This window comes from Macaca mulatta, chromosome 3, assembly GCF_049350105.2.
Source record: "Macaca mulatta isolate MMU2019108-1 chromosome 3, T2T-MMU8v2.0, whole genome shotgun sequence".
Taxonomy (NCBI): Eukaryota; Metazoa; Chordata; class Mammalia; order Primates; family Cercopithecidae; genus Macaca; species Macaca mulatta.
Window position 1 is genome coordinate 144,856,302 of NC_133408.1, and position 23,992 is coordinate 144,880,293.

The 23,992-nt window shown below is 39.0% G+C and overlaps 1 protein-coding gene across 18 annotated transcripts in view; it reads right to left on the reverse strand.

The window, feature by feature from the left end:
• The window catches only part of SRPK2 (SRSF protein kinase 2), a 286,321-nt gene that overhangs the window by 155,960 nt on the left and 106,369 nt on the right, over nt 1-23,992 (reverse strand). For 5 of the 18 annotated variants that reach the window (XM_028844827.2, XM_028844826.2, XM_077994713.1 and 2 more), the window contains exon 3: nt 5,410-5,473. The exons of 10 other annotated variants lie outside the window; for them this stretch is intronic. In XM_028844827.2, coding sequence (XP_028700660.1) covers nt 5,410-5,473 — 64 coding nt within the window. 18 annotated transcript variants of the gene reach the window in all.

Sequence of the window (23,992 nt, forward strand, 5' to 3'; positions counted from 1 at the left end):
GCACAGACATGAGACTGAATCAATTACAACTACACACAACAACATGGATGAACCTCACATCGGTAACACCAGAAGAAAACAGACCAAAAGCATATCCAGAGGGTTTCCATTTATATAATGTTCAAAAACAGACACAACTGAATTGCAATATGCAAAAAACCGAATCTCAGTATTTACCTTAATACTAAAACCCCAAATGAATCACAGACTTAAATGTTAAGATCCTATAACTCCTAAAAGTCAATCTAGCAGAAAATATTAGTGAATCCAGGCTTGGCAAAGATTTCTTAGGCACAACACACACACACACACACACACACACACACACACACACAAAACCTGAAAAAAAAAAGTTTCAATAAATTGTTTTTCATAAAGATCTACGATCTGTGTACTATCCCATGTATGTATCTTCATTAAAAATACTAATAAAAATTAAAGAATTGAGCGATGAGAAGACAACACAATCAACCACTATGTCATCTCATTCGGGAACAAGTACATCTCTACAAGGAGAGAAAGAAAGCCAACAGTGGCAGAGCAGGGATTGGAAAAGGGAAAAATAGTTACCAACAAATGTTTGTCCTAGTCTTTGCATTGCAACGGGAGGAGGAGGGGGAAACAATGAAGAAAGACCCTTTGGTTCTCCTCCTATAACTGCTCTTAGTCCACCACACATCATAAAAGAAAATATATCAACTTAAGAGCAAATCAAAGATATCTTGGTCCAGGATCCTTTTTACTTCTTTCTCTCTTCCTCTGGTACCTTCCTCACTTTTGAATGTTCTCCCTTCCTTTCTCCTTATTTTTTTCAGGTATATCTTTTTGCTCTCTGCATCCACACATCACTATATATCATTTTCACCTTTGCATAAGAGGCACCAAAATAAGAAGAGAACAATTAAAATACATACACAAAAACAGCCTGGGTTCTTTATGGATTTGAAATGCCCTTATATTGGAGAAGAGACAACACACAATCTCTATCAATTCTCACCAATCCTTTTTATTCAGCATTGGTAGAGTATAGGCCACAGCATAAATATTACTCTAACACTCTCTCCCTCTCCGTTTCTCTCCTCTCCTGTACAAGACAGCTACAATTTGTGAATTCAGTATTTGCTAGCTAACTGGAATGTTAAGGATCTAGGCTAGGAGTTCTTATCTACTGAGCTACAAGTATAAAGACTTCCCTTTAAACACTAAAATACATCAAAAACCCACAAACATGCCAAAAAAAATTATCCTTTCAGTATCTGTTCCCTGAGAAAATGCAAACCTATATAACACTGTTATGAGTTATTAATTTTTAGTTCATTGTGAAGTTTATTAATTAAAACAACATCCACTCACACTTAACAACAACAGATGTGGGCAATGCTATATATGAACACAGTCTCAGCTTCTCAGATCTCCTCATCTCACAAACTCCTCAGCCCTACTTGGGTTTACCCTAGACAGATTGGAAATCAGCTCTGACCACTCTGGGCTCAAATTTCTTTACTGATTAAGAATCATACAATTTTTTTACATGAGTTCCCTGAAGAAATAGCAATATAGTTTGACAAAAATGATAGTACAGTAAAGTACCTTCTGTTCACCCAGGATTATTCTGGGATGATTTATTAAAGAGTTTTCCCAATAACCATTCCTTCTCCACACAACACACACACTCCTTCCCTCTCTCTCTTTCTCCTCCCTCTCTCCACCTATAAAGCACTCAGAACTGGTATCTAGACTGTTCAATAAATGATTAGAGTCAGCCCTCCACATCCACAGATTCAACCCACTACAGATCAAAAACATTTGGGATATAAAACAATAAAAAATAAAATACAACAATAATACAAATTGTTTAAACTATAATATAACAACTATTTACAGAGTGTTTTCATTGTATTAGGTATTGTAAGTAATCTAGAGATGTTTTTAAACATATGGGAGGAAGCACACAGGTTATGTGCAAATACTACACCATTTTACATGAAGGACTTGAGCATCTGTGGATTTTGGCATCTACGGGGGTCTTGGAACCAATCCCCCTTGGACACCAAGGGACAACTGTACTATACCTTTTTAGCTATTATGGTTATTACTACTACTACTCTCCCCCACACACATTACCCCATAAATCCCATAAGTGCTCTAGCTAAGAAAGGGAAAAATGAAGAAACAAGAACTTGAAAACCTAGTTTTTTTTTTTAATCAGATATTCACATTTATTACTGTAAATAGGAATAAACAAGGGAGTAAAAATGTGTCTAGCACCAACTCTAGTATATTCAAGATGAATTCATTCATTCATTCAACAGGCACTCAAAAAAATGAATATACTTGTAGTAGGATTTACCCCTAAAATCTCCAGAGGGTACTGTCTTGCAGCAAACATCTTCCTCTTAACTATTACATACATCATTTTTTATTCATCATTAGGCATTTTTTAAAAAATTCATTCAATAGCATTCTCTGCTCTTAACTTTTAAAATGGGTATGCTGAATTTTTTTCTCTCTCTTCAAAACACAAAACACAACCAAAAAATAAACTAATTTTTTGTAACCCTGATAGTTTTGTTCTTAGGAGTCAGCCATTCAGAACAGAAGTACTCCATAACTCCCCTACAAAATGGCATTCTACAGACCTCCACTGTTCCATTCAAGGTAAAAACATAATTTTAGATTTCAAGGTGTTATTGAGATCTATTAGGATAACAATATTTTCCAATTTATCCCCCCAAACAACCTTCAAATTACATTATAATCTTACTTCAAATCGTATGTGTATTTTTCAATGAAGGACTCTTAAGATTCTACAAAAATAAATTAGGTTGTTTTGCTTTTCCCATTTTACAAAATTGAACAAAAACAATTCAACCAATACTAAGCTCTTGCAAGACTAGTAGTTCTTTTGGAAGGATACAAATGAGATGAAAAATTACTAGAAATAATCACATCAGCATTTTTGCATTTATATTTTGTATTTAGAGGTACTTTTCTCTACCCAGTTTTCTGAATTATCAAAAGATCATTCTATACTGCAGGAACAAAATCAGTGGTGGTGAACAATAACTTTTGGTTTGTTTACAATCAAGCAGTTTCTCCCCCACTAAAGAAAGAAGTCAGATTTCTTCATCTTTTCTACCAGTAGATAGATGGGAACACTGACTATATGCAAATTCCAAATATCTCTAAGATTTAGAGCACCATGCTTCAAACCATTAACTTTAATTTTTTTTTTTTAAGTGAAAGCAAAAATTCTTAAAATTCTTAGCTGGACTGGTGAACAAGCAATTGAAGAATGTAATGATAATGCTACATGATATTATAAGGTATTAATTCCTGGATGGGATATACTGTTACAAGCCATAAATTCTTGTTAAACTTCAGATTCTTATTTTTCCAGTTCCTCCAAACAAATTAAAAAGGCAAATGATTTCACTGTTCATTACTATATGACTTTTAATAAAAAGTAGGGCTGAGGGAGAGTATCTTCTTGTTTTAATATATCTACATTAATCAAACAGCTTCCATGTTTGCAAAGTGTTGTCTGATTTACAAGCTACATTTATCAATCATTAAGTCAGGATAGCACAATGGCCATGAAATAATAATACATAAACTATATCTCTGGTAAAATGTGTATGAAGTTATAAGCAATAGTGGCTGATTTCTAAACTTTAACATTATGACCACGTGCGTCCTCCCTTTCCTTCAAATAACCACCAGAGTGTGGGTAAGTAAATAAAATAACCACCAGAGTGTAGGTAAGTAAATAAAAATCACCAAAATATCTTAGAGTACCTTTCCTCACAGAATGTATTTTAGCCAGAAAACCTCATCCACTCCTAATTTGTTTCTCAATAATATTCAGCCACTCTGTCCAACTCTCAATTTATCAGTAAAGAATTTGTGATACTCCAAAAAGGTAACGTAATTATTACTGTCATCTCATTAAGTGTGCTCTTCCTAGTGCAAAACTAACATTACAGCTGACACCTAGCTTGTTCACTATGCACACCACCCTCTTCTCCCCTTCCCATCACCACCATTTTACTGGCAGAATGTTCACAAGGCTGAAGACTGTTTCTCATTTCAGCAAACAGAATGCTTAAGATCAGATGGCTAGCCACAAACCAGAAGTTAGAAGCCACACAAAAATAAACACTGGCAGTCCTAAAATCTTCTACTTTCAGTCTCTAACAAAAGCAGTAACATCGTTTTTATTTGTGATGCCCTAAGTTATAGCCAGAAGCTTTTCCCCCGATTATACTAATAAATCAATTTAAAATAATTTTACATCAGATTATGTCCTTCATATACTAGCATACTTTAAATAAATCCATTTTACCATGGTAGGTTCTTCAACTCATATTTTTTTGTATTTTTTCTGTATCATTCTTTAACTACCACATTATTTCTCCATTTTTTTCTAAATATTACATCTATGAACAAAAAAGATAACCCTGCAAACTAACCCTAGAAAAAGATAAATCAACATATACCTTAAGTATAAAAGATCAATATTAAGTATAACCTACTAGGTAACCAAGAGAAAGGTAAGCATCAACTGTATGCCCAAGAATCTCAATTTAAGACATTATGTAGTATACACAATTTTGGTAAACAGAACTGAACACAATATTTGCATATCAAAATAGGCAACTATAGCCTTATTTCTGATTTCAGATAAAAATATCTTAATGCTTTTTATAAGGCAAAACAGTCATTTTAATGAAATATCTCTTTACAGATATAATCACATGATTGACAGATAAAATAATTGCTTTAAAAATACTTCTGAGTCATTTTGTCCTTACCTGCAGGCATGAACCATTACTGCATGCAGTGACTGTTCCATTTCCTAGCACAGACTTGAAGAAGCATCATATCTCTCTTTCAGAATGTGACTAATCTGTGGGTTTGCAATTCCTAAGCTATTTACAAATGGCACTCCCTTACCATATAAGAATAAATATGTATTACAACCCCAAATCAAGTATTTTTAACCTACATTTTACAAATAACCTTCGTAATTCTGTAAAGCAGCAACCTCAAAATGTAGGAAGAAAACCTCACAGTATTTCCCTTTCAAAAAGCAAGATTTTCTTTTTTGCTTTTTAGCTAAATTATTTTTAAAGCCTTCAACAGCTGTCACACATGAACCAGCGGTCTGCTGTGTTATGGTGTGCATGCTGCAGCTGATTAGGCTTTACAATTTTTCTTTAAAAAATCAATCACCCTTTGCAAAAGCAGAACAGCTTGCCCAAATACACATCTTCAATACAGCACAATACCAGCATGCAGGACAATACGTTATATAGCAAACTTGACAAGAAAAAAAAAAAATATGTCCTGGTTTGTTTCTTAGCAATGCTACACCATTAATTGTTCATGCAAGAGATGTAGCTGTACCTTTCTGAAGAGGACGACTTCTCAGAGTTAACTGACATCAGCAGCTCAATCTTCTGCTTGATTTCTGGAAAAATCAGAAAATATTCACAACCAAGATTGCCTGCCCTTGCTTTCAAGCCTTATATCAAGAGATTTTTCTTCTCTAATCCCTTTTGTTCAGAATGAGGCCACAAGATTCGCAGTACTTCTGTTAGGACTGGGATTCAATGGTGCTATAAAGGGAAAAAGCTCCAGAGGCATCAGGCCTTGCTAAACTATGCACATGACTGTTTATGAAAGCAGGAAGTACCATTTCTTTAAAGCAGAGGGGTGTTTTCTTTTTTAAGGTAGAACTAGCATGGCTCTACAAGATGATTTTCAATTTAGCAAAATAAAATACAAACAAGACATTTTGAACATCTGAATTAAATATACTAGATCATTTGAGAAGCCTGGGTATTCACGTCACAGGCTGTAATAAACAGATATGCAACCCTTGGCTGTTTCTATTTCACTAGCCCTAAAAAATATGGCTCAGTGAATCATTTTTGTCACTTAAGAATGAAATATTAAACCAGAACCCCAATGTATAGATTTCAAAATGTTTAACCTTTAATTTCTTGATTGTGTTTAATTACAGACACATTTAACATCTAGTGTCCCTAACTCCTCTAGAAAGAGACTTTTTATTTTATACCTTAATTTTCCCCTCCTCCTTAGCAGTACAGTGTAAGTGAACAGCAACACCCATTTACCGAGTAGGGATAATATACTTGTCCTTTTAGGAAAGGATTGACAATACACATCTAAAACAGGAATGTAAGCGCCAGTTCAACTTAATTAAAAGATAATTGCTGATACTGATTTGGAAGGGAGGTAATAGACTAAAAGGGAAGGAAGGGTGAAAATAAGAGAGGGAAAAGATAATGAGACAATCTAATACGTTTCCTTTAAAACATCAACGACTGACTCAAAGCACATAATTTTAAGTTAATAAAACTGACATGATCCTATTACCCAGACTATTTCATGTGTAAAGATGTTTTCCTACCCCTAACAAGTATTTCCAACTGGATTTTTAAAACTGAAGTGTGCTTTCATAATAAAAAGTTCACATATTAAAAATAAAGTAGTGCCAATAAAATGTTTTCAACAGTATCAGGATTTCAAAATAGACCTCAATAGTTTTTTTTTTATTTAAAGCAGTAAAGCAAATTTTAATTTTTTAAAATGTTGACTATATAAATCAAAGTTGAATATGAGAAGATGTAAAAGAAAAAATAAAAATTAGTTTTATAAAATACAATGGACCTGTACAGAAATATCCTCTCAGTGTTGTTAAAATAAGGAATTTCCCCAAATTTTTAAGCTTATAACTTCAATAAGCATTGTAAAAGCGGCATGAATAGCTGATGAGAGAGCAGAATCTATCATAGGCTGTAGCCAAGCTGCCTAGCCACTGGGAGAGGAGAGCACAGCGCCTATAGGTGGGGTGGTGCTGAGACTCACCTTGAGGATCAGGCACGTGGCACCACCGTGAGCCCTCAGCAGGGCCCCTCCCCTTGTTTTGGAAGGAGCAGGGTGTTAGAAACTCAGACTCTGCCTTGGATTTAGGAAGAGGCTCCTCTGCCTCTTTTTTTTTTTAAATGGAGTTTCGCTCTTTGCCCAGACTAGAGTGCAATGGCACAATCTCGGCTCACTGCAACCTCCGCCTCTCGGGTTCCAGCGATTCTCCTGTCTCAGCCTCCAGAGTAGCTGGGATTACAGGCGCCCACCACCACACCCAGCTAATTTTTTGTCTTTTTAGTAGAGACAGGGTTTCACCATGTTGGTCAGGCTGGTCTTGAACTCCTGACCTCAGATGATCCACCCACCTCAGCCTCCCAAATTGCTGGGATTACAGGTGTGAACCACCGTACCAGGCCTCCTCTGCCATTTTTAATAGCTATATGACCTTGGGGAAATTACTTAAACTCTCTAAAGCCTCTATCTCCTCTCCTGTAAAATGAGGATAATAACATATATCTGAAAGGCTGTGGCGAGGATTTAATGAAATAACCCATGAAAGTAAAGTAGATTGTGCCTGGGATGTGGTGAGCCTTCCCTGCCTCATCTCTCAATGATTATTTACTGAATGAGTTAATGAAGGATACGAGGCCTGTCCAATGTTAAATGGTTTTTCCATAGTTTAAATCCACCTTCTCCTTCTTTTCATCAACCTCAACATCCCCCTTTTTATCACTGTAGTGTTACTGCAGGTGGGAACTTAACTTTAATCTGTATCTCAGCCTCCCTTTCTAGAGAATTGTGTTCCATGTATTAACTCGCTGCTTCAGAAAAGAGATTACACTTGAATCCATCTTCATCATGGCAAGTTTTTATTCCAAAACAACAAAAAGTTCACACTTTAGTATACCGATGTAAATCAATGCACTTAAGATGAAAAAGGCCAAGATTAAATTACACAGCTCTAATGAAGTTAATGCCTATCTTGTAAACACTGGAAAGAAAAGTTCAAGCTATAAACCATACTCTGGTGACACTGGAAGCTCCAACCAAAGAGGATTCTAATAATATATGAAAAGGTTTCTAACTTCATTTTCACCTTATCTCTAAACTTCAGATTTGTTCATAGCTTCAGAAGGACTCAGAAATCAAGGAACGTTAACACTCTGATACTGTATCCTTTTAGGCCCACATATTCCATCTATGCTACCATCAACTCCTCCCTGTCCATATCATCCATAGGTCTGGTAATTCCCCACGTTCGTGAAGAATTCCAGAAGCCATTTAACTGATTTCCATTCCACCACAACATCTGCCATAATCGGGGGTACCTGGATTTCCATACTGACATGACTTATTACAAAAGACCTGGCTATGGACTCCAGGCTCCTCAATCCACAGACTCTTGAACGTCCACCTCTTGAGCCATCCGTTCCCTTGACCATGCTCAGGACACCTTCTTACACACACTGCAAACACTTTCCCCCTCAATCAGTCAGTTGTTTTGGAATTTTTTTCAATTACTTCCAGGGTAGTATCTGGGACCCTATACACTTTATTTTTCTGTAATGAAATCAACCAATCTTTTACTTGTTAAATTCTGGTCTTCCTGATAAACTTAGAAACGTGTTCCTCACACGAAAGTTTTTAAAATTTTCATCCAATTTTCCTCTAATATGCTTTATAATAGTATTTGCATGTAAATCTTAGAAACTTCCAGAATTTATTTTGTTCTATGAATTGATATAGAAATCCAGTCTGCTTTTACAAGTCAGATTTTAAAATGACTCTCTTGTCATTTTAAAATGACGCATCCTCACAATTCTAAAATGACTCCCTTGCTTACCACTTCTTGCTTCTTCCAAAGCAGCACCCACTGTCTCCATGTATACATTTAGACCAATGAGTGCAAAAAAATCCATCAACCTGTTTATTTAATAGTTGTATTCCCTATGGATGTAATCTGAAAATGCTTGACAGTACACTCAACAGCTCCTTCTACATCTCAGCCTTTAATCAATCCTTTACCATCTGCCCTACTCCCACCTTAAGACCACACTTGCTTATTTCACACAGAAAATAGGCAAGCAGTTCCTGTGTAGTTTGAATAAACATTTTAAATTATAGTTGCTTTATTTTTAGTCATAATTTTGTTTTTTAACTGCTAAATAACATTATAGGAGGACATAAGTTTTTGTGGCTTTTTTTAATGCTTTTACATTTGCTTTCTCCTCCTAACTCTGGGTACTTTGCAAGACCGTTATATTCCATGCAAGCCCTTAAATGCTGGTGATACCTACAAGGACCCTCTTTTCACTCACTGACCCTTCTATCTACATACACCCTCACCATCAAGAACTACAGGGCATTGATGATAACTGTATCTTAGCTTCCAGCCCAATATTCTCTCCTACAACCCAGAACCACATATCCTCCAACCCCTACTTGACATTTTCACCTAGACAGTCGCTGCATGGCTTGAATGCAATGTCTAAAATTGAACCCATGAACTTATAAACCTAATGTCTTATTTTATACTCCTGATCTCAGTGAACAGCAATGCCATTGCCTTACCAAACCTCAAATGTTTCAGGGATCCCAGGCTAGTTTCCCCAATCTCATCTGAAGTATCCTTCCCGGCCAGGCACAGTGGCTCACACCTGTAATCCCAGCACTTTGGGAGGCCGAGGCAGGCGGATCACGAAGGTCAGGAGATCAAGACCATCCTGGCTAACACGGTGAAACTTCGTCTCTACTAAAAATAAAAAAAAATTAGCCGGGCACAGTGGCGGGTGCCTGTAGTCCCAGCTACTCAGGAGGCTGAGGCAGGAGAATGGCATGAACCTGGGAGGTGGAGGCTGCAGTGAGCCAAGATCGTGCCACTGTACTCCAGCCTGGGTGACAGAGAGAGACTCCGTCTCAAAAAAAAAAAAAGAAAAGAAAAAGAAATACCTTTCCCTCCATTCTCCCTTTTTTATATCATATGCTCTGGAAATACTGAGTTCTACTCTATGTGGCTCCCCAGGCATGCCATGCTTGTTCATGCCACTAAGTCGTATACGGTTTCCTCTCCCTAGAATGCCACTGTTGTCTCCCTTGCACACCCAACTCGCTTTTTTTTTTTTTTTGGAGACAGAGTCTCATTCTGTCACCCAGAGTGGAGTGTAGTGGTGGAATCTCAGCTCACTGCAACCTCTGCCTCCCAAGTTCAAATGATTCTCCTGCCTCAGCCCCACAAGTAGCTGGGATTACAGGTGGGCACCACCACTCCCAGCTACCCAACTCACTTTTCTAATCCCAGTCCCAAATGTTCCCTCCACACAAACACCTTCCCAGAATTAAGTTCACCTCCTCTACGTCTCTATATTTGCATTACCAAATTACTAAAATACATAAATTACTTGTTTCAGTCCCCACGAGACCATTGCTTCCCTAAGGACAGGCACCTGACTGTTCAATTCAGACAGCCTGGCATGTCAGACACTGGTTGTTGACACCTTCATAATCTTCTCAGCCCGTTACAGTCAATCTAATGTTAGTTACAACTGAGCTACGTCAATTTATTCTTAAATATACATCTCCAGATACACTTAATCAAAGATCCAAGCAATTTTAGAACTAGACTGATCCTCAGAGATCATATAATAGCTGAACCACATGAATTTATAAAGGGGAAATTTAACGGGCAAGAAGGTAAACTACTGGAGGCAATCACATTCTTCATCCTCTCCAGAAGATTACTGTTGCTGAGACCTACAGTAAAATTTCCAAGAACCTCAACAACCCAAATAGTAAAACCCACCCAATAGTCCCATAGGCTGTTCTTTTGGATAAACACAGAAACTGACCTCAAGTGATCCACCTGCCTCGGCCTCCCAAAGTGCTGGGATTACAGGCATGAGCCACCGTGCCCAGCCAGTGATTCACTTTCTGTGTGGAGAGCAGCAGGACCTACACCAGACCCCTGGCATTTTGGTAACAGTAGGACATTTCAACCTTATTTTAAATCAGTTTTTAAAATGCTATTTTCTTATATCTTCAATCAATTCAAATCATCCTTATTAATCAGCTTTCCTGATTAAAACAACTAATCATTTGGGGCATGATACTCTTCTTATTCATCCCCTTATATACATCCCTCAAAGCCAACAATTCACTGTGATTTCCCTATTCATTCTCTTGATCAAACCTACAGATCTTCCTCATAACTCTTTTATTCTCGTTTTTACTCACACCTTAAAAGATACTCAAACTCCTTATGAAGATGAACAGTTTTTAACTCTTCAGTTAATGGCCTAGTAGCTCTAATGCTTCACCTGTCTACGCTGTAACACACTAGAAGTTTAAGGCTCCTAGAACACTAAGGGCTATCAGTCCAGCATTAAGCCAAGCCCCTGGAACCCTGATGAGGAGCAGCAGATTACCAGTAACTCTACTCAGAATGACGTCCCATAGGGGTGGTGCTTCAAAGATAGAGACATCCTAGGAGAAAAATGGAGCCATCCTGAATCTACCTAGAATCCTAGGAGTGAGGGGAGCATAAGAACACACGGAAGCTGTGGGCATGATATGCTCCTTTGTCATTCAGATCACTAAACCTGAGCATGAGGACTCTGACTTACGTGAAGTGGAAATTTAAAAAGACATAATAACTGGGCAGATTATTCTACCTAAATTCTTAGAGCTACGTCCTTTTTCCATGGGAATAATTCTGGCAAATTTAATAAGCTTCCTTTCACTTGCCAAATTCTTTACATAATCATCCACAAACTTAATTTTGTTTGGGGTGTACATAAGGAAGATTTTTTTTTTTTTTAAGGGACAGAGTCTTGCTCTGTCACCGAAGCCGAAGTGCAATGGTGCAACTATAGCTCACTGGGGTCTCAAACTCCTGGGCTCAAGCAATCCTCCCACCTCAGCCTCCTGAGTAGTTAAGGTTGCCTGAAATGACAGGTTAATACTGCAAGAATATACCTAGAAGTTAAGAGGAAAATGCCTCAGCAGGCCTCAAAACCACACACTTCTTCAGAAGTCAGAGCAGCTCCCAAATCAATACTTCCAGGTGTTCAGTGGGACAGTTCTCCACTTTAATGCTCCACTATTCTGGGGTTTCAACACTTCTCCCATCCTAATTCTACTTCTCCTGCCACTGCCAATTAACTGCTTCTTCTATTTCACATGTTTACACATTCTACTGCCTCGGGATACAAGCTTACAGAGCCCTTCTTGGTGTCTCCAACTTAGTATTTTTAAGAGACTTCTCACTGAAATGCAAAAGGCCCGCAGAGGCTTTTCTGGCTCAGGTGCCAATTTCTGATACTACTATCTGAAGCCACGTATTGAAGTCCTGACTCAAAACTGACTGACTCATAAGGGAATGTTCACAAAGGTGCAAGAATAAAGCAATTCCTCTGCGTAATCTAGGAGGGTGGATGATTAACTGACCAACATCTGCTAAGGCCAGTTTAGCCTTAAAAGGGAGTGCTATCCCAGTGTTCATTACTGAAGTCCTCTATTATAAGAATTCACAGAAAAGCAGAAATTCTGCAAACATAAAAATCATCATTGGTAAACTGAGCATTCAAAAAACTATCCCCAATTATCACTAACTTTTATCCCCACCCATCAAAATCCTTTGTCACGCTCATTAATAATCACACAGTCTAACAATTCAATAAAATACAAATCTAGGGCCAAGTGAAAACTTAAAATCTGCAAAAGATGAAAAAAGTGACAAAGTTGACAGAAAATACTAAAGAAATTCTAGAGTTCCAGGCAAAATCATTGATAAATGAGGATAGAGGAGAAGTTTATGAGGTTTGTAAATGAAGAGAAAAATCAACAAGGACAATAACATGCTAAGTGCCTCAAGAATAATTATTTGAGGCCGGGCGCGGTGGGGCTCATGCCTGTAATCCCTGCACTTTGGGAGGCTGAGGCAGGCAGATCACTGGAGATCAGGAGTTCGAAACCAGCCTGGCCAACAAAGTGAAACCCCGTCTCTATTAAAAATACAAAAAGTAGCCAGGTGTGGTAGAGCATGCCTATAATTCCAGCAACTAGGGAGGCTGAGGCAGGAAAATAGCTTGAGCCGGAGGCAGAGGTTGCAGTGAGCTGAGATCATGCCACTGCACTCCAGCCTGGGTGAGTGAGACTCTGTTTCAAAAAAAATAGATAATTATCTGATTATTAGAGACTGAAAGAGAATACATAACAAAGCCCTTAATTTGCAAAAATGAGGCCAGGGGCAGTGGCTCACAACTGTAATCCCAGCACTTTGGGATATCACCTGAGGTCAGCAGTTCGAGACCAGCCTGGCAAACACGGTGAAGCCCCATCTCTAATAAAAATACGAAAAAAAAAAAAAAAAAAAAAAAAAAAAAAAAAGCCAGGCGTTGTGACACATGGCTGTAGTCCGAGCTACTTGGGAAGCTGAGGCAAGAGAATCGTTTGGACTCAGGAGACGGAGGTTGCGGTGAGCTGAGACTATACCACTATACTCCAGCCTGGTTAACAGAGCAAGACTCCATGAAGAAGGAAAGAAAAAGAAGAAAGGAAAGAGGAAAGAGGAAATGGGAAAGGGGAAAGGGAAAAGGGAAAAGGGGGAAGGGGGAAGGCAGAAGGGGAAAGAAGTAAGGGGGAGTGCGGAAGGGGAAAGAGGAAAGGGGAAGGGGAAAGGGGAAAGGGGAAGGGGAAAGGGGAAGGAAGGAGAGAAAGAGAGAAAGAAAAAAAGAAAAAAAAATAGTAAAAATGCCCTTCATTATGGCTGCATTATAACCCAAAAGATGTCCAATCATGTTATTACACAACTTAGTATGGAAATGTACACCAAAAACAATCAACACTTGGTATAAACTTAGTTCATTCTAAAAATAAGTACATATTTTCTATTACAATTTAAGTTTTTTAAATAAAATAGGCTTACTTTCAGATTGTGATTTCATTTTTCAAGATGAAGTCCCAGTTCCACCCACTTCCTTAAACGCAGCCTTTGCCAGTACCAGCTTTCCCCTGCTGCAATTCCAAAGCAAGATGGTTTGTGCTCCTGAACACAGTGCCCATAGACTATGTCATGTTCACTCCAAACTTTACAGTGGGGGTGCCAGAGGGCGGGGGGGAGGGGGAGGCGGTGGTGTCGGTGCAGGCGGAAGATAATGAAAGAGGAAAAGGAGGTAGTCTCAGGCTGGTTAGGTTTCTGATTCAGAACTTTCAAGGTAGCCGCTGGTACCACTTATGAGAAACTCTGTTTGAGAGGAACGTTTTTCTGTTACTTTTAAAATTATTATTCTGGGTACAATTTATAACCCAAGAGAAATAATAGTTCAAAAGGAAAGGGGTTTGCCACTGATTTCTAAGTTCTGGCAAGAAAAGTGAGTCATTCTCTCCAAAAATGGGATCCCTATTTCCCCTACCCCCAGGAGGGTGTGAAAGAAAGCCAACAAGCAAGAAGGCAGAGAGGAACCTCAGACCACCCAGTCTAAAGGCCTCATGGATACACTAAAACTTCACAGTTCACCAAAACTGTTTGTTACCAGTGTTTTGGTATAAAATTTCAGAACTAAATACAACAATGTATTAAATAAATTCCTAATTTTATTCCTCTCACCATCATTCCCCTGTTAGCAATGAAATGTGGTGAAACCAGTCTCTGAAAACTATCTAAAGGTTTCTCACTCACTACAGCAAAGTATCACTAATAGTTAATCCGGCCTCTTGACAGAACAAAGCCTCTTTTTCTCTGACTCTGTCAAGCAGACAGAAGAAGTAACACAAGTTCTTAGATAGCTATGAGCTGTTACACTCAAGCTGACACCCAATGCTGTGTTCAGTATGAGGCCAAGTTTTAAAGCTTTTCCTGCATTATTCTTAAAATATGAGCATCATTTATTTTACTGATACAACACATAAATTTTACAAATTACATCATAGAGTAATACTCAGAAAAAATAAGTATTTTTATAATCTTAAGAGATAGTTTTCTCATACCAGATATTAATTAAAAGACAACTGAAACTACTTGGTTCACTGATATTGGCACGTACAAAGTCAAAAATTAAGCCAAGCACAGTGGCTCACGTCTGTACCCCAGCACTTTGGGAGGCTGAAGTGGGCAGACTGCTTGAGGTCAGGAATTCAAGACCAGCCTGGATAATATGATGAAACTCCATCTCTACTAAAAATACAAAAATTAGCCGGGTGTGGTGGCACATGCCTGTAATCCCGACTACTTGGGAGACTGAGGCACAAGAATCGCTTGAACCTGGCAGGTGGAGGTTGCAGTGAGAGCGAAGACTGAGATCATGCCACTGCATGCCAGCCAGGGTGACAGAGCAACACTCTGTCTTAAAAAAAAAAAAAAAAAAAAAAAAAGTCAAAAATTAAGATGTTTTAATTTCATCTGCAATTTTTGCATACAAACAACAGTGAATTCACCAAGGCAATGAATGTCTGATTTCTAACTTCTTTGGTAAGCCAACACCCACCCAATCATCTCAAAAAGAAACTTTATTATGTTAAGAGGTGGTAAAATTATTCTAGGAGGCTATTTACATGTATAAGAAAACAAGACATTAAAAAAAAAAAAAAAGCATAAGAATTAGTGCCCCTAACTCTCAACTCACATTAACTTTCAACCCATTTTTCCTCTTTTTTGTTGTTGTTTGGGTTTTGGTTATTTTTCCCCCCTTTTTCTGAGACAGGAGTCTGGCTAGGTCGCCCAGGCTGGAGTGCAGTAGCACGATCTCAGTTCACTGCAACCTCCGCCTCCCAGGTTCAGGTGGTTCTGCTGCCTCAGCCTCCCGAGTAGCTGAGATTACAGGCGCTGGCCACCACGCTCAGCTAATTTTTGTATTTTTAGTAGAGACAGGTTTCACCATGTCAGCGGGCTGGTCTCAAACTCCTCACCTCCAGTGATCCATCCACCTCGGCCTCCCAAAGTGCTGGGATTACAAGCATGAGCAACCGCGTCTGGCTCTATAACTTTCAACTGCAAAAACGGCAATTACATTTGCACCAACCTAATAATTTCCATTTAACATGCATAGAAATTGAAAGCTAAATTTGCTCAAGACTCCAGTGCTCCCCACCAGTTGCAGTGGCAAATGTCTGCAGTCCTAGCTACGTGGAGACTGAGGCAGGAGGATCACTTGAGCCTTGAAGTTTGAGGATATAGTGCACTATGATCACCCCTGTGGATAGCCACTGCACTCCACCTGGTCAATACACTGAGACCCTGTTGCTAAGGGAAACAAAAAACAAACAAAAAAAAGATCCCAAAGCTCAACAGTTTCACTTACAAAAGCAGCAAAAATAAAATATTTACAAATTTAATCAAGGAAGTACAACGCTTGTACACTAAAAACTACAGAATACTGTTGAAAGAAATGAAAGACCTGGCCGGGCACAGTGGCTCACACCTGTAATCCCAGCACTTTGGGAAGCTGAGGCGGGCAGATCACGAAGGTCAAGAAATCAAGACCGGCCAGGCACGGTGGCTCAAGCCTGTAATCCCAGCACTTTGGGAGGCTGAGATGGGCAGATCACGAGGTCAGGAGATCGAAATCATCCTGGCTAACATGGTGAAACCCCGTCTCTACTAAAAAATACGAAAAACTAGCCGGGCGAGGTGACGGGTGCCTGTAGTCCCAGCTACTCGGGAGGCTGAGGCAGGAGAATGGCGGGAACCCGGGAGGCGGAGCTTGCAGTGAGCTGAGATCCGGCCACTGCACTCCAGGCTGGGTGACAGAGCGAGACTCCGTCTCAAAAAAAAAATAACAAAAAATAAAAAAGAAATCAAGACCATCCTGGCTAACATGGTGAAACCCCGTCTCTACTAAAAATGCAAAAAATTAGCCAGCCTGGGCAACAGAGCGAGACTCCGCCTCAGTAAAAAAAGAAAACAGAAAGAAGCAAAGGAAAGAAAGGAAGGGAAGGGAGGGAAGGAAGAGGAGGAAGGGGAGAAAGGGAAGGAAGAGGAGGAAGGGGAGGAAGGGGAGGGAGGGAGGGAAGGAGGCAGGCAGGCAGGCAGGCAGGCAGGCCGGCCCTAAATAAATGGAAAGACATCCTGTGTTCATGGATGGGAAGATTTAATATTGTTAAGATGGCAATGTTCCCCAAATTAATCCACAAATCAACATAATCTCCCGATAAAAATTCCAACTGCCTTTTTTGCAGACATGAACAAGCTGATCATCAAATTCATGTGGAAATGCAAGGTACAAAGAATAGCCAAAACAATCCTGAAAAAAGAAAAAGTTGGAGGACTCACACTTAGTAGTCAGTTTTGGCTTCAAAACTGATTACAAAGCTATAGGAATGAAAAGTGTGAGAAAAGTGGCTAAGGGTGGACATTTAAATTGATGAAAGATAACTGAAAGTCCAGAAATAAACCCTCACATTACAATCAAGTGATTTTCCCATCTAATGGGAAAAGAATACTCTCTTCAACAAATGGTGATAGACAACTGGATATTTACATGCATGAGAATGAAGTCAGAGTTCCCCTTCACACCATATACAAAAATCAGTTCAAAATGGATCAAACACCTAAATATAAGGGCTGAAACTATTAAACTCTTAGAAGAAGACATAGATATAAAATCTTCATGACCTTGGATGAGGCTACAGTGTCTTAGGTACGACACGAAAAGCACAAGGAATAAAAGAACAGATAATAAACTTAATATCATAAAAATTAAAAACATTTGTGCATTAAAAAACATTATAAAAGGGCCAGGGGCAGAGGCTCATACCCGTAATCTCCACACTTTGGGAGCCAAGATGGGCAGATCACTTGAGTCCAGGAGTTCAAGACCAGCCTGCCCAACATGGCAAAACCCCATCTCTACTAAAAATACAAAAATTAGCCTGGTGTAGTGGTAAACATCTGTAATCTCAGCTACTCGGGGGGCTGAGGCATGAGAATCACTTGAACCCGGGAAGCAGAGGTTGCATCAAGCCGAGATTGTGCCACTGCATTCCAGCCTGGGCAACAGAGTGAGACTCTGTCTCAAAAAATAAAACACATTAAATTACAAAATAAAATGCATTATCAAGTAAGTAAAAAGAAAACCCACAAGATGGGAGAAAATATTCGTAAATCATGTCACTGATAAAAAAAAACCTAGCATCCAGAATATACAAAGAACTCTTACAATCAAACACTTTAAAAACCCAACAACCCAATGATAAAGTGGGCAAGGGATTTAAACATACATGTACCAAAAGAAGAAATACAAGTAGCTAATAAGCACACAAAAAGATGTTCCACATCATTTGTTATCACAGAAATGCAAATCAAATTAACAGTGAAATACCACTTCCCAACCAAGAGGGCTATAATCAAAAAGACAGATAATACCTATTATTGGTGAGGAGAGAGAGAATTTCGAGACTTCAGGCATGGCTGGTGAGAAAGTTAAATGGTATAGCTTTGGAAACACTCTGGTGATTCTTACAAGAGTTACAGAGTTATCATATGACCCAACAATTCTCCTCCTAGGTATATACCCAAGGGAAATAAAACATATATTCTTACTCTTCACACAAAAACTTGTGTACAAATGTTCATCGCAGCATTACTCATAATAATCAAAAAGTGGGAACAACCCATATGTCCATCAACCGAGGAATGTTAAATAAAATGTGGTAGATCCATATGTAAAATAAATAGACTACTAGTAGACTCCACCTCTGGGGACAGGGCGTAGCTAAACAAAAGGCAGAGGTAAATGTCCCTGTCTGACAGCTTTGAAGAGAGCAGTGGTTCTCCCAGTGTGGAGGCTGAGATCTGAGAACGGAAAGACTGCCTGCTCAAGTGGGTCCCTGATCCCTGAGAAGCCTAACTGGGAGACATCCCCCACTAGGTGCAGACTGACACCTCACACCTCACACGGCTGGGTACACCCGAGACAAAGCTTACAGAGCAAGAATCAGACAGCAACACTCGCTGTTCAGCAATATTCTGTCATCTGCAGCCTCTGCTGCTGATACCCAGGCAAACGGGGTCTGGAGTGGACCTCAAGCAAACTCCAACAGACCTGCAACTGAGGGTCCTGACTGTTAAAAGGAAAACTAACAAACAGAAAAGACACTCACACCAAAACCCCATCAGTACGTCACCATCATCAAAGACCAAAGGCAGATAAAACAACAAAGATGGGGAAAAAGCAGTGCAGAAAAGCTGGAAATTCAAAAAATCAGAGCGCATCTCCCCCTCCAAAGGAACACAGCTCATTGCCAGCAACGGAACAAAGCTGGACGGAGAATGACTTTGACGAGTTGAGAGAAGAAGGCTTCAGTAGATCAAACTTCTCAGAGCTAAAGGAGGAACTACATAACCAGCACAAAGAAACTAAAAACCTTGAAAAACGATTCAACAAATGACTAACTAGAATAACCAAAAGAACTGATAGAGATGAAAACCATAACATGAGAACTACGTGACAAATGCACAAGCTTCAGTAACCAACTCGATCAACTGGAAGAAAGAGTATCAGCGATTGAAGATCAAATGAATGAAATGAAGTGAGAAGAGAAGTGTAGAGAAAAAAGAGTAAAATGAAATGAACAAAGCCTCCAAGAAATATGGGATTATGTGAAAAGACCAAATCTACGTCTGATTGGTGTGCCTGAAAGTGACGGGGAAAATGGAACCAAGCTGGAAAATACTCTGCAGGATATCATCCAAGAGAACTTCCCCAACCTAGTAAGGCAGGCCAACATTCAAATTCAGGAAATACAGAGAACGCCACAAAGATACTCCTCGAGAAGAGCAACTCCAAGACACATAATTGCCAGATTCACCAAAGTTGAAATGAAGGAAAAAATGTTAAGGGTAGCCAGAGAAAAAGGTCGGGTTACCCACAAAGGGAAGCCCATCAGACTAACAGCAGATCTCTCGGCAGAAACTCTCCAAGCCAGAAGAGAGTGGGGGCCAATACTCAACATCTTAAATAATTTTCAACCCAGAATTTCATATCCAGCCAAACTAAGTTTCAAAGTGAGGAGAAATAAAATCCTTTACAGACAAGCAAATGCTTAGAGATTTTGTCACCACCAGGCCTGTCCTACAAGAGATCCTGAAGGAAGCACTAAACACGGAAAGGAACAACAGGTACCAGCCATTGCAAAAACATGTCAAGATGTAAAGTCCATCGATGCTAGGAAGAAACTGCATCAACTAACGAGCAAAATAACAAGCTAGTATCATAATGACAGGATCAAGTTCACACATAACAATATTAACCTTAAATGTAAATAGACTAAATGGTCCAATTAAAAGACACAGACTGGCAAATTGGATCAAGAGTCAAGACCCATCAGTTTGCTGTATTCAAGAGACCCATCTCACATGCTGAGACACACATAGGCTCAAAATAAAGGGACGGAGGAAGATCTACCAAGCAAATGGAAAACAAAAAAAAGCAGGGGTTGCAATCCTAGTCTCTGATAAAACAGACTTTAAACTATAAAAGATCAAAAGAGACAAAGAAGGCCATTATGTAATGGTAAAGGGATCAATTCATCAGGAAGAGCTAACTATCCTAAATATATATGCACCCAATACAGGAGCACCCAGATTCATAAAGCAAGTCCTTAGAGACTTACAAAGAGACTCAGACTCCCATACAATAATAATGGGAGACTTTAACACCCCACTGTCAACATTAGACAGATCAACGAGACAGAAAGTTAACAAGGATATCCAGGAATTGAACTCAACTCTGCACCAAGTGGACCTAAAAGACATCTACAGAACTCTCCACCCCAAATCAACAGAATACACATTCTTCTCAGTACCACATCGCACTTATTCCAAAATGGACCACACAGTTGGAAGTAGAGCACTCCTCATAAAATGTGAAAGAACAGAAATTATAACAAACTGTCTCTCAGAACACAGTGCAATCAAACTAGAATTCAGGACTAAGAAACTCAATCAAAACTGCTCAACTACATGGAAACTGAACGACCTGCTCCTGAATGACTACTAGGTACATAACAAAATGAAGGCAGAAATAAAGATGTTCTTTGAAACCAATGAGAACAAAGATACAACATACCAGAATCTCTGGGACACATTTAAAGCTGTGTGTAGAGGGAAATTTATAGCACTAAATGCCCACAAGAGAAAGCAGGAAAGATCTAAAATTGATACCCTAACATCACAATTAAAAGAACTAGAGAAGCAAGAACAAACACATTCAAAAGCCAGCAGAAGGCAAGAAATAACTAAGATCAGAGCAGAACTGAAGGAGATAGAGACACAAAAAACCCTCCAAAAAAATCAATGAATCCAGGAGCTGGTTTTTTTTGAAAAGATCAACAAAATTGATAGACGGCTGGCAAGACTAATTAAGAAGAAAAGAGAGAAAAACCAAATAGACGCAATAAAAAATGATAAAGGGGATATCACTACCGAACCCACAGAAATACAAACTACCATCAGAGAATACTATAAACACCTCTATGCAAATAAACTAGAAAACCTAGAAGAAATGGATAATTTCCTGGACACTTACACTCTCCCAAGACTAAACCAGGAAGAAGTTGAATCCCTGAATAGACCAATAGCAGGCTCTGAAATTAAAGCAATAATTAATAGCCTACCAACCAAAAAAAGTCCAGGACCAGACGGATTCACAGCTGAATTCTACCAGAGGTACAACGAGGAGTTGGTACCATTCCTTCTGAAACTATTCCAATCAATAGAAAAAGAGGGAATCCTCCCTAACTCATTTTACAAGGCCAACATCATCCTGATACCAAAGCCTGACAGAGATACAACAAAAAAAGAGAATTTTAGACCAACATCCCTGATGAATATCGATACAAAAATCCTCAATAAAATACTGGCAAACTGAATCCGGCAGCACATCAAAAAGTTTATCCACCATGATGAAGTGGCCTTCATCCCTGGGATGCAAGGCTGGTTCAACATACGCTAATCAATAAACGTAATCCAGCATATAAACAGAACCCAAGACAAAAACCACATGATTATCTCAATAGATGCAGAAAAGGCCTTTAACAAAATTCAACAGCCCTTCATGCTAAAAACTCTCAATAAATGCGGTATTGATGGAACGTATCTCAAAATCATAAGAGCTATTTATGACAAACCCACAGCCAATATCATACTGAATGGGCAAAAACTGGAAGCATTCCCTTTGAAAACCGGCACAAGACAAGGATGCCCTCTCACCACTCCTATTCAACATACTGTTGGAAGTTCTGGCTAGGGCAATCAGGTGAGAGAAAGAAATCAAGGGTATTCAGTTAGGAAAAGAAGAAGTCAAATTGTCCCTGTTTGCAGATGACATGATTGTATATTTAGAAAACCCCATCATCTCAGCCCAAAATCTCCTTAAGCTGATAAGCAACTTCAGCAAAGTCTCAGGATACAACATCAATGTGCAAAAATCACAAGCATTCTTATACACCAGTAACAGACAAACAGAGAGCCAAATCAGGAATGAAATTCCATTCACAATTGCTTCAAAGAGAATAAAATACCTAGGAATCCAACTTACAAGGGATGTAAAGGACCTCTTCAAGGAGAACTACAAACCACTGCTCAGTGAAATAACAGAGGACACAAACAAATGGAAGAACATTCCATGCTCATGGATAGGAAGAATCAACATCATGAAAATGGCCATACTGCCCAAAGTAATTTACAGATTCAATGCTATCCCCATCAAGCTACCAATGACTTTCTCCACAGAATTGGAAAAAACTGCTTTAAAGTTCATATGGAACCAAAAAAGAGCCCGCATTGCCAAGACAATCCTAAGTCAAAAGAACAAAGCTGGAGGCATCATTCTACCTGACTTCAAACTATACTACAAGGCTACAGTAACCAAAACAGCATGGTACTGGTACCAAAACAGAGATACAGACCAATGGAACAGAACAGAGTCCTCAGAAATAATATCACACATCTATAGCCATCTGATCTTTGACAAACTTGACAAAAACAAGAAATGGGGAAATGATTCCCTATTTAATAAATGGTGCTGGGAAAATTGGCTAGCCATAAGTAGAAAGCTGAAACAGGATCCTTTCCTTACTCCTTATACAAAAATTAATTCAAGATGGATTACAGACTTAAATGTTAGACCTAAAACCATAAAAACCCTAGAAGAAAACCTAGGGAATACCATTCAGGACATAGGCATGGGCAAGGACTTCACGTCTAAAACACCAAAAGCAACGGCAACAAAAGTCAAAATTGACAAATGGGATCTAATTAAACTAAAAAGCTTCTGCACAGCAAAAGAAACTACCATCAGAGTGAACAGGCAACCTACAGAATGGGAGAAAATTTTTGCAATCCACTCATCTGACAAAGGGCTAATATCCAGAACCTATAAAGAACTCAATCAAATTTACAAGAAAAAAATCAAACTACCCCATCAAAAAGTGGGCAAAGGATATGAGCAGACACTTCTCAAAAGAAGACATTCATACAGCCAACAGACACATGAAAAAATGCTCATCATCACTCGCCATCAGAGAAATGCAAATCAAAACCACAATGAGATACCATCTCACACCAGTTAGAATGGCAATCATTAAAAAATCAGGAAATAACAGGTGCTGGAGAGGATGTGGAGAAATAGGAACACTTTTACACTGTTGGTGGGATTGTAAACTAGTTCAACCATTGTGGAACACGGTGAGGCGATTCCTCAAGGATCTAGAACTGGAAATACCATTTGACCCAGCCATCCCATTACTGGGTATATACCCAAAGGATTATAAGTCATGCTGCTATAAAGACACATGCACATGTATGTTTATTGTGGCACTATTCACAATGGCAAAGACTTGGAATCAACCCAAATGTCCATCAGTGACAGAATGGATTAAGAAAATGTGGCACATATACACCATGGAATACTATGCAGCCATAAAAAAGGATGAGTTGGTGTCCTTGGTAGGGACATGGATGCAGCTGGAAACCATCATTCTCAGCGAACTATCACAAGAACAGAAAACCAAATACTGCATGTTCTCACTCATAGGTGGGAATTGAACAATGAGAACATTTGGACACGGGAAGGGGAACATCACACACCGGGTCCTATTGTGG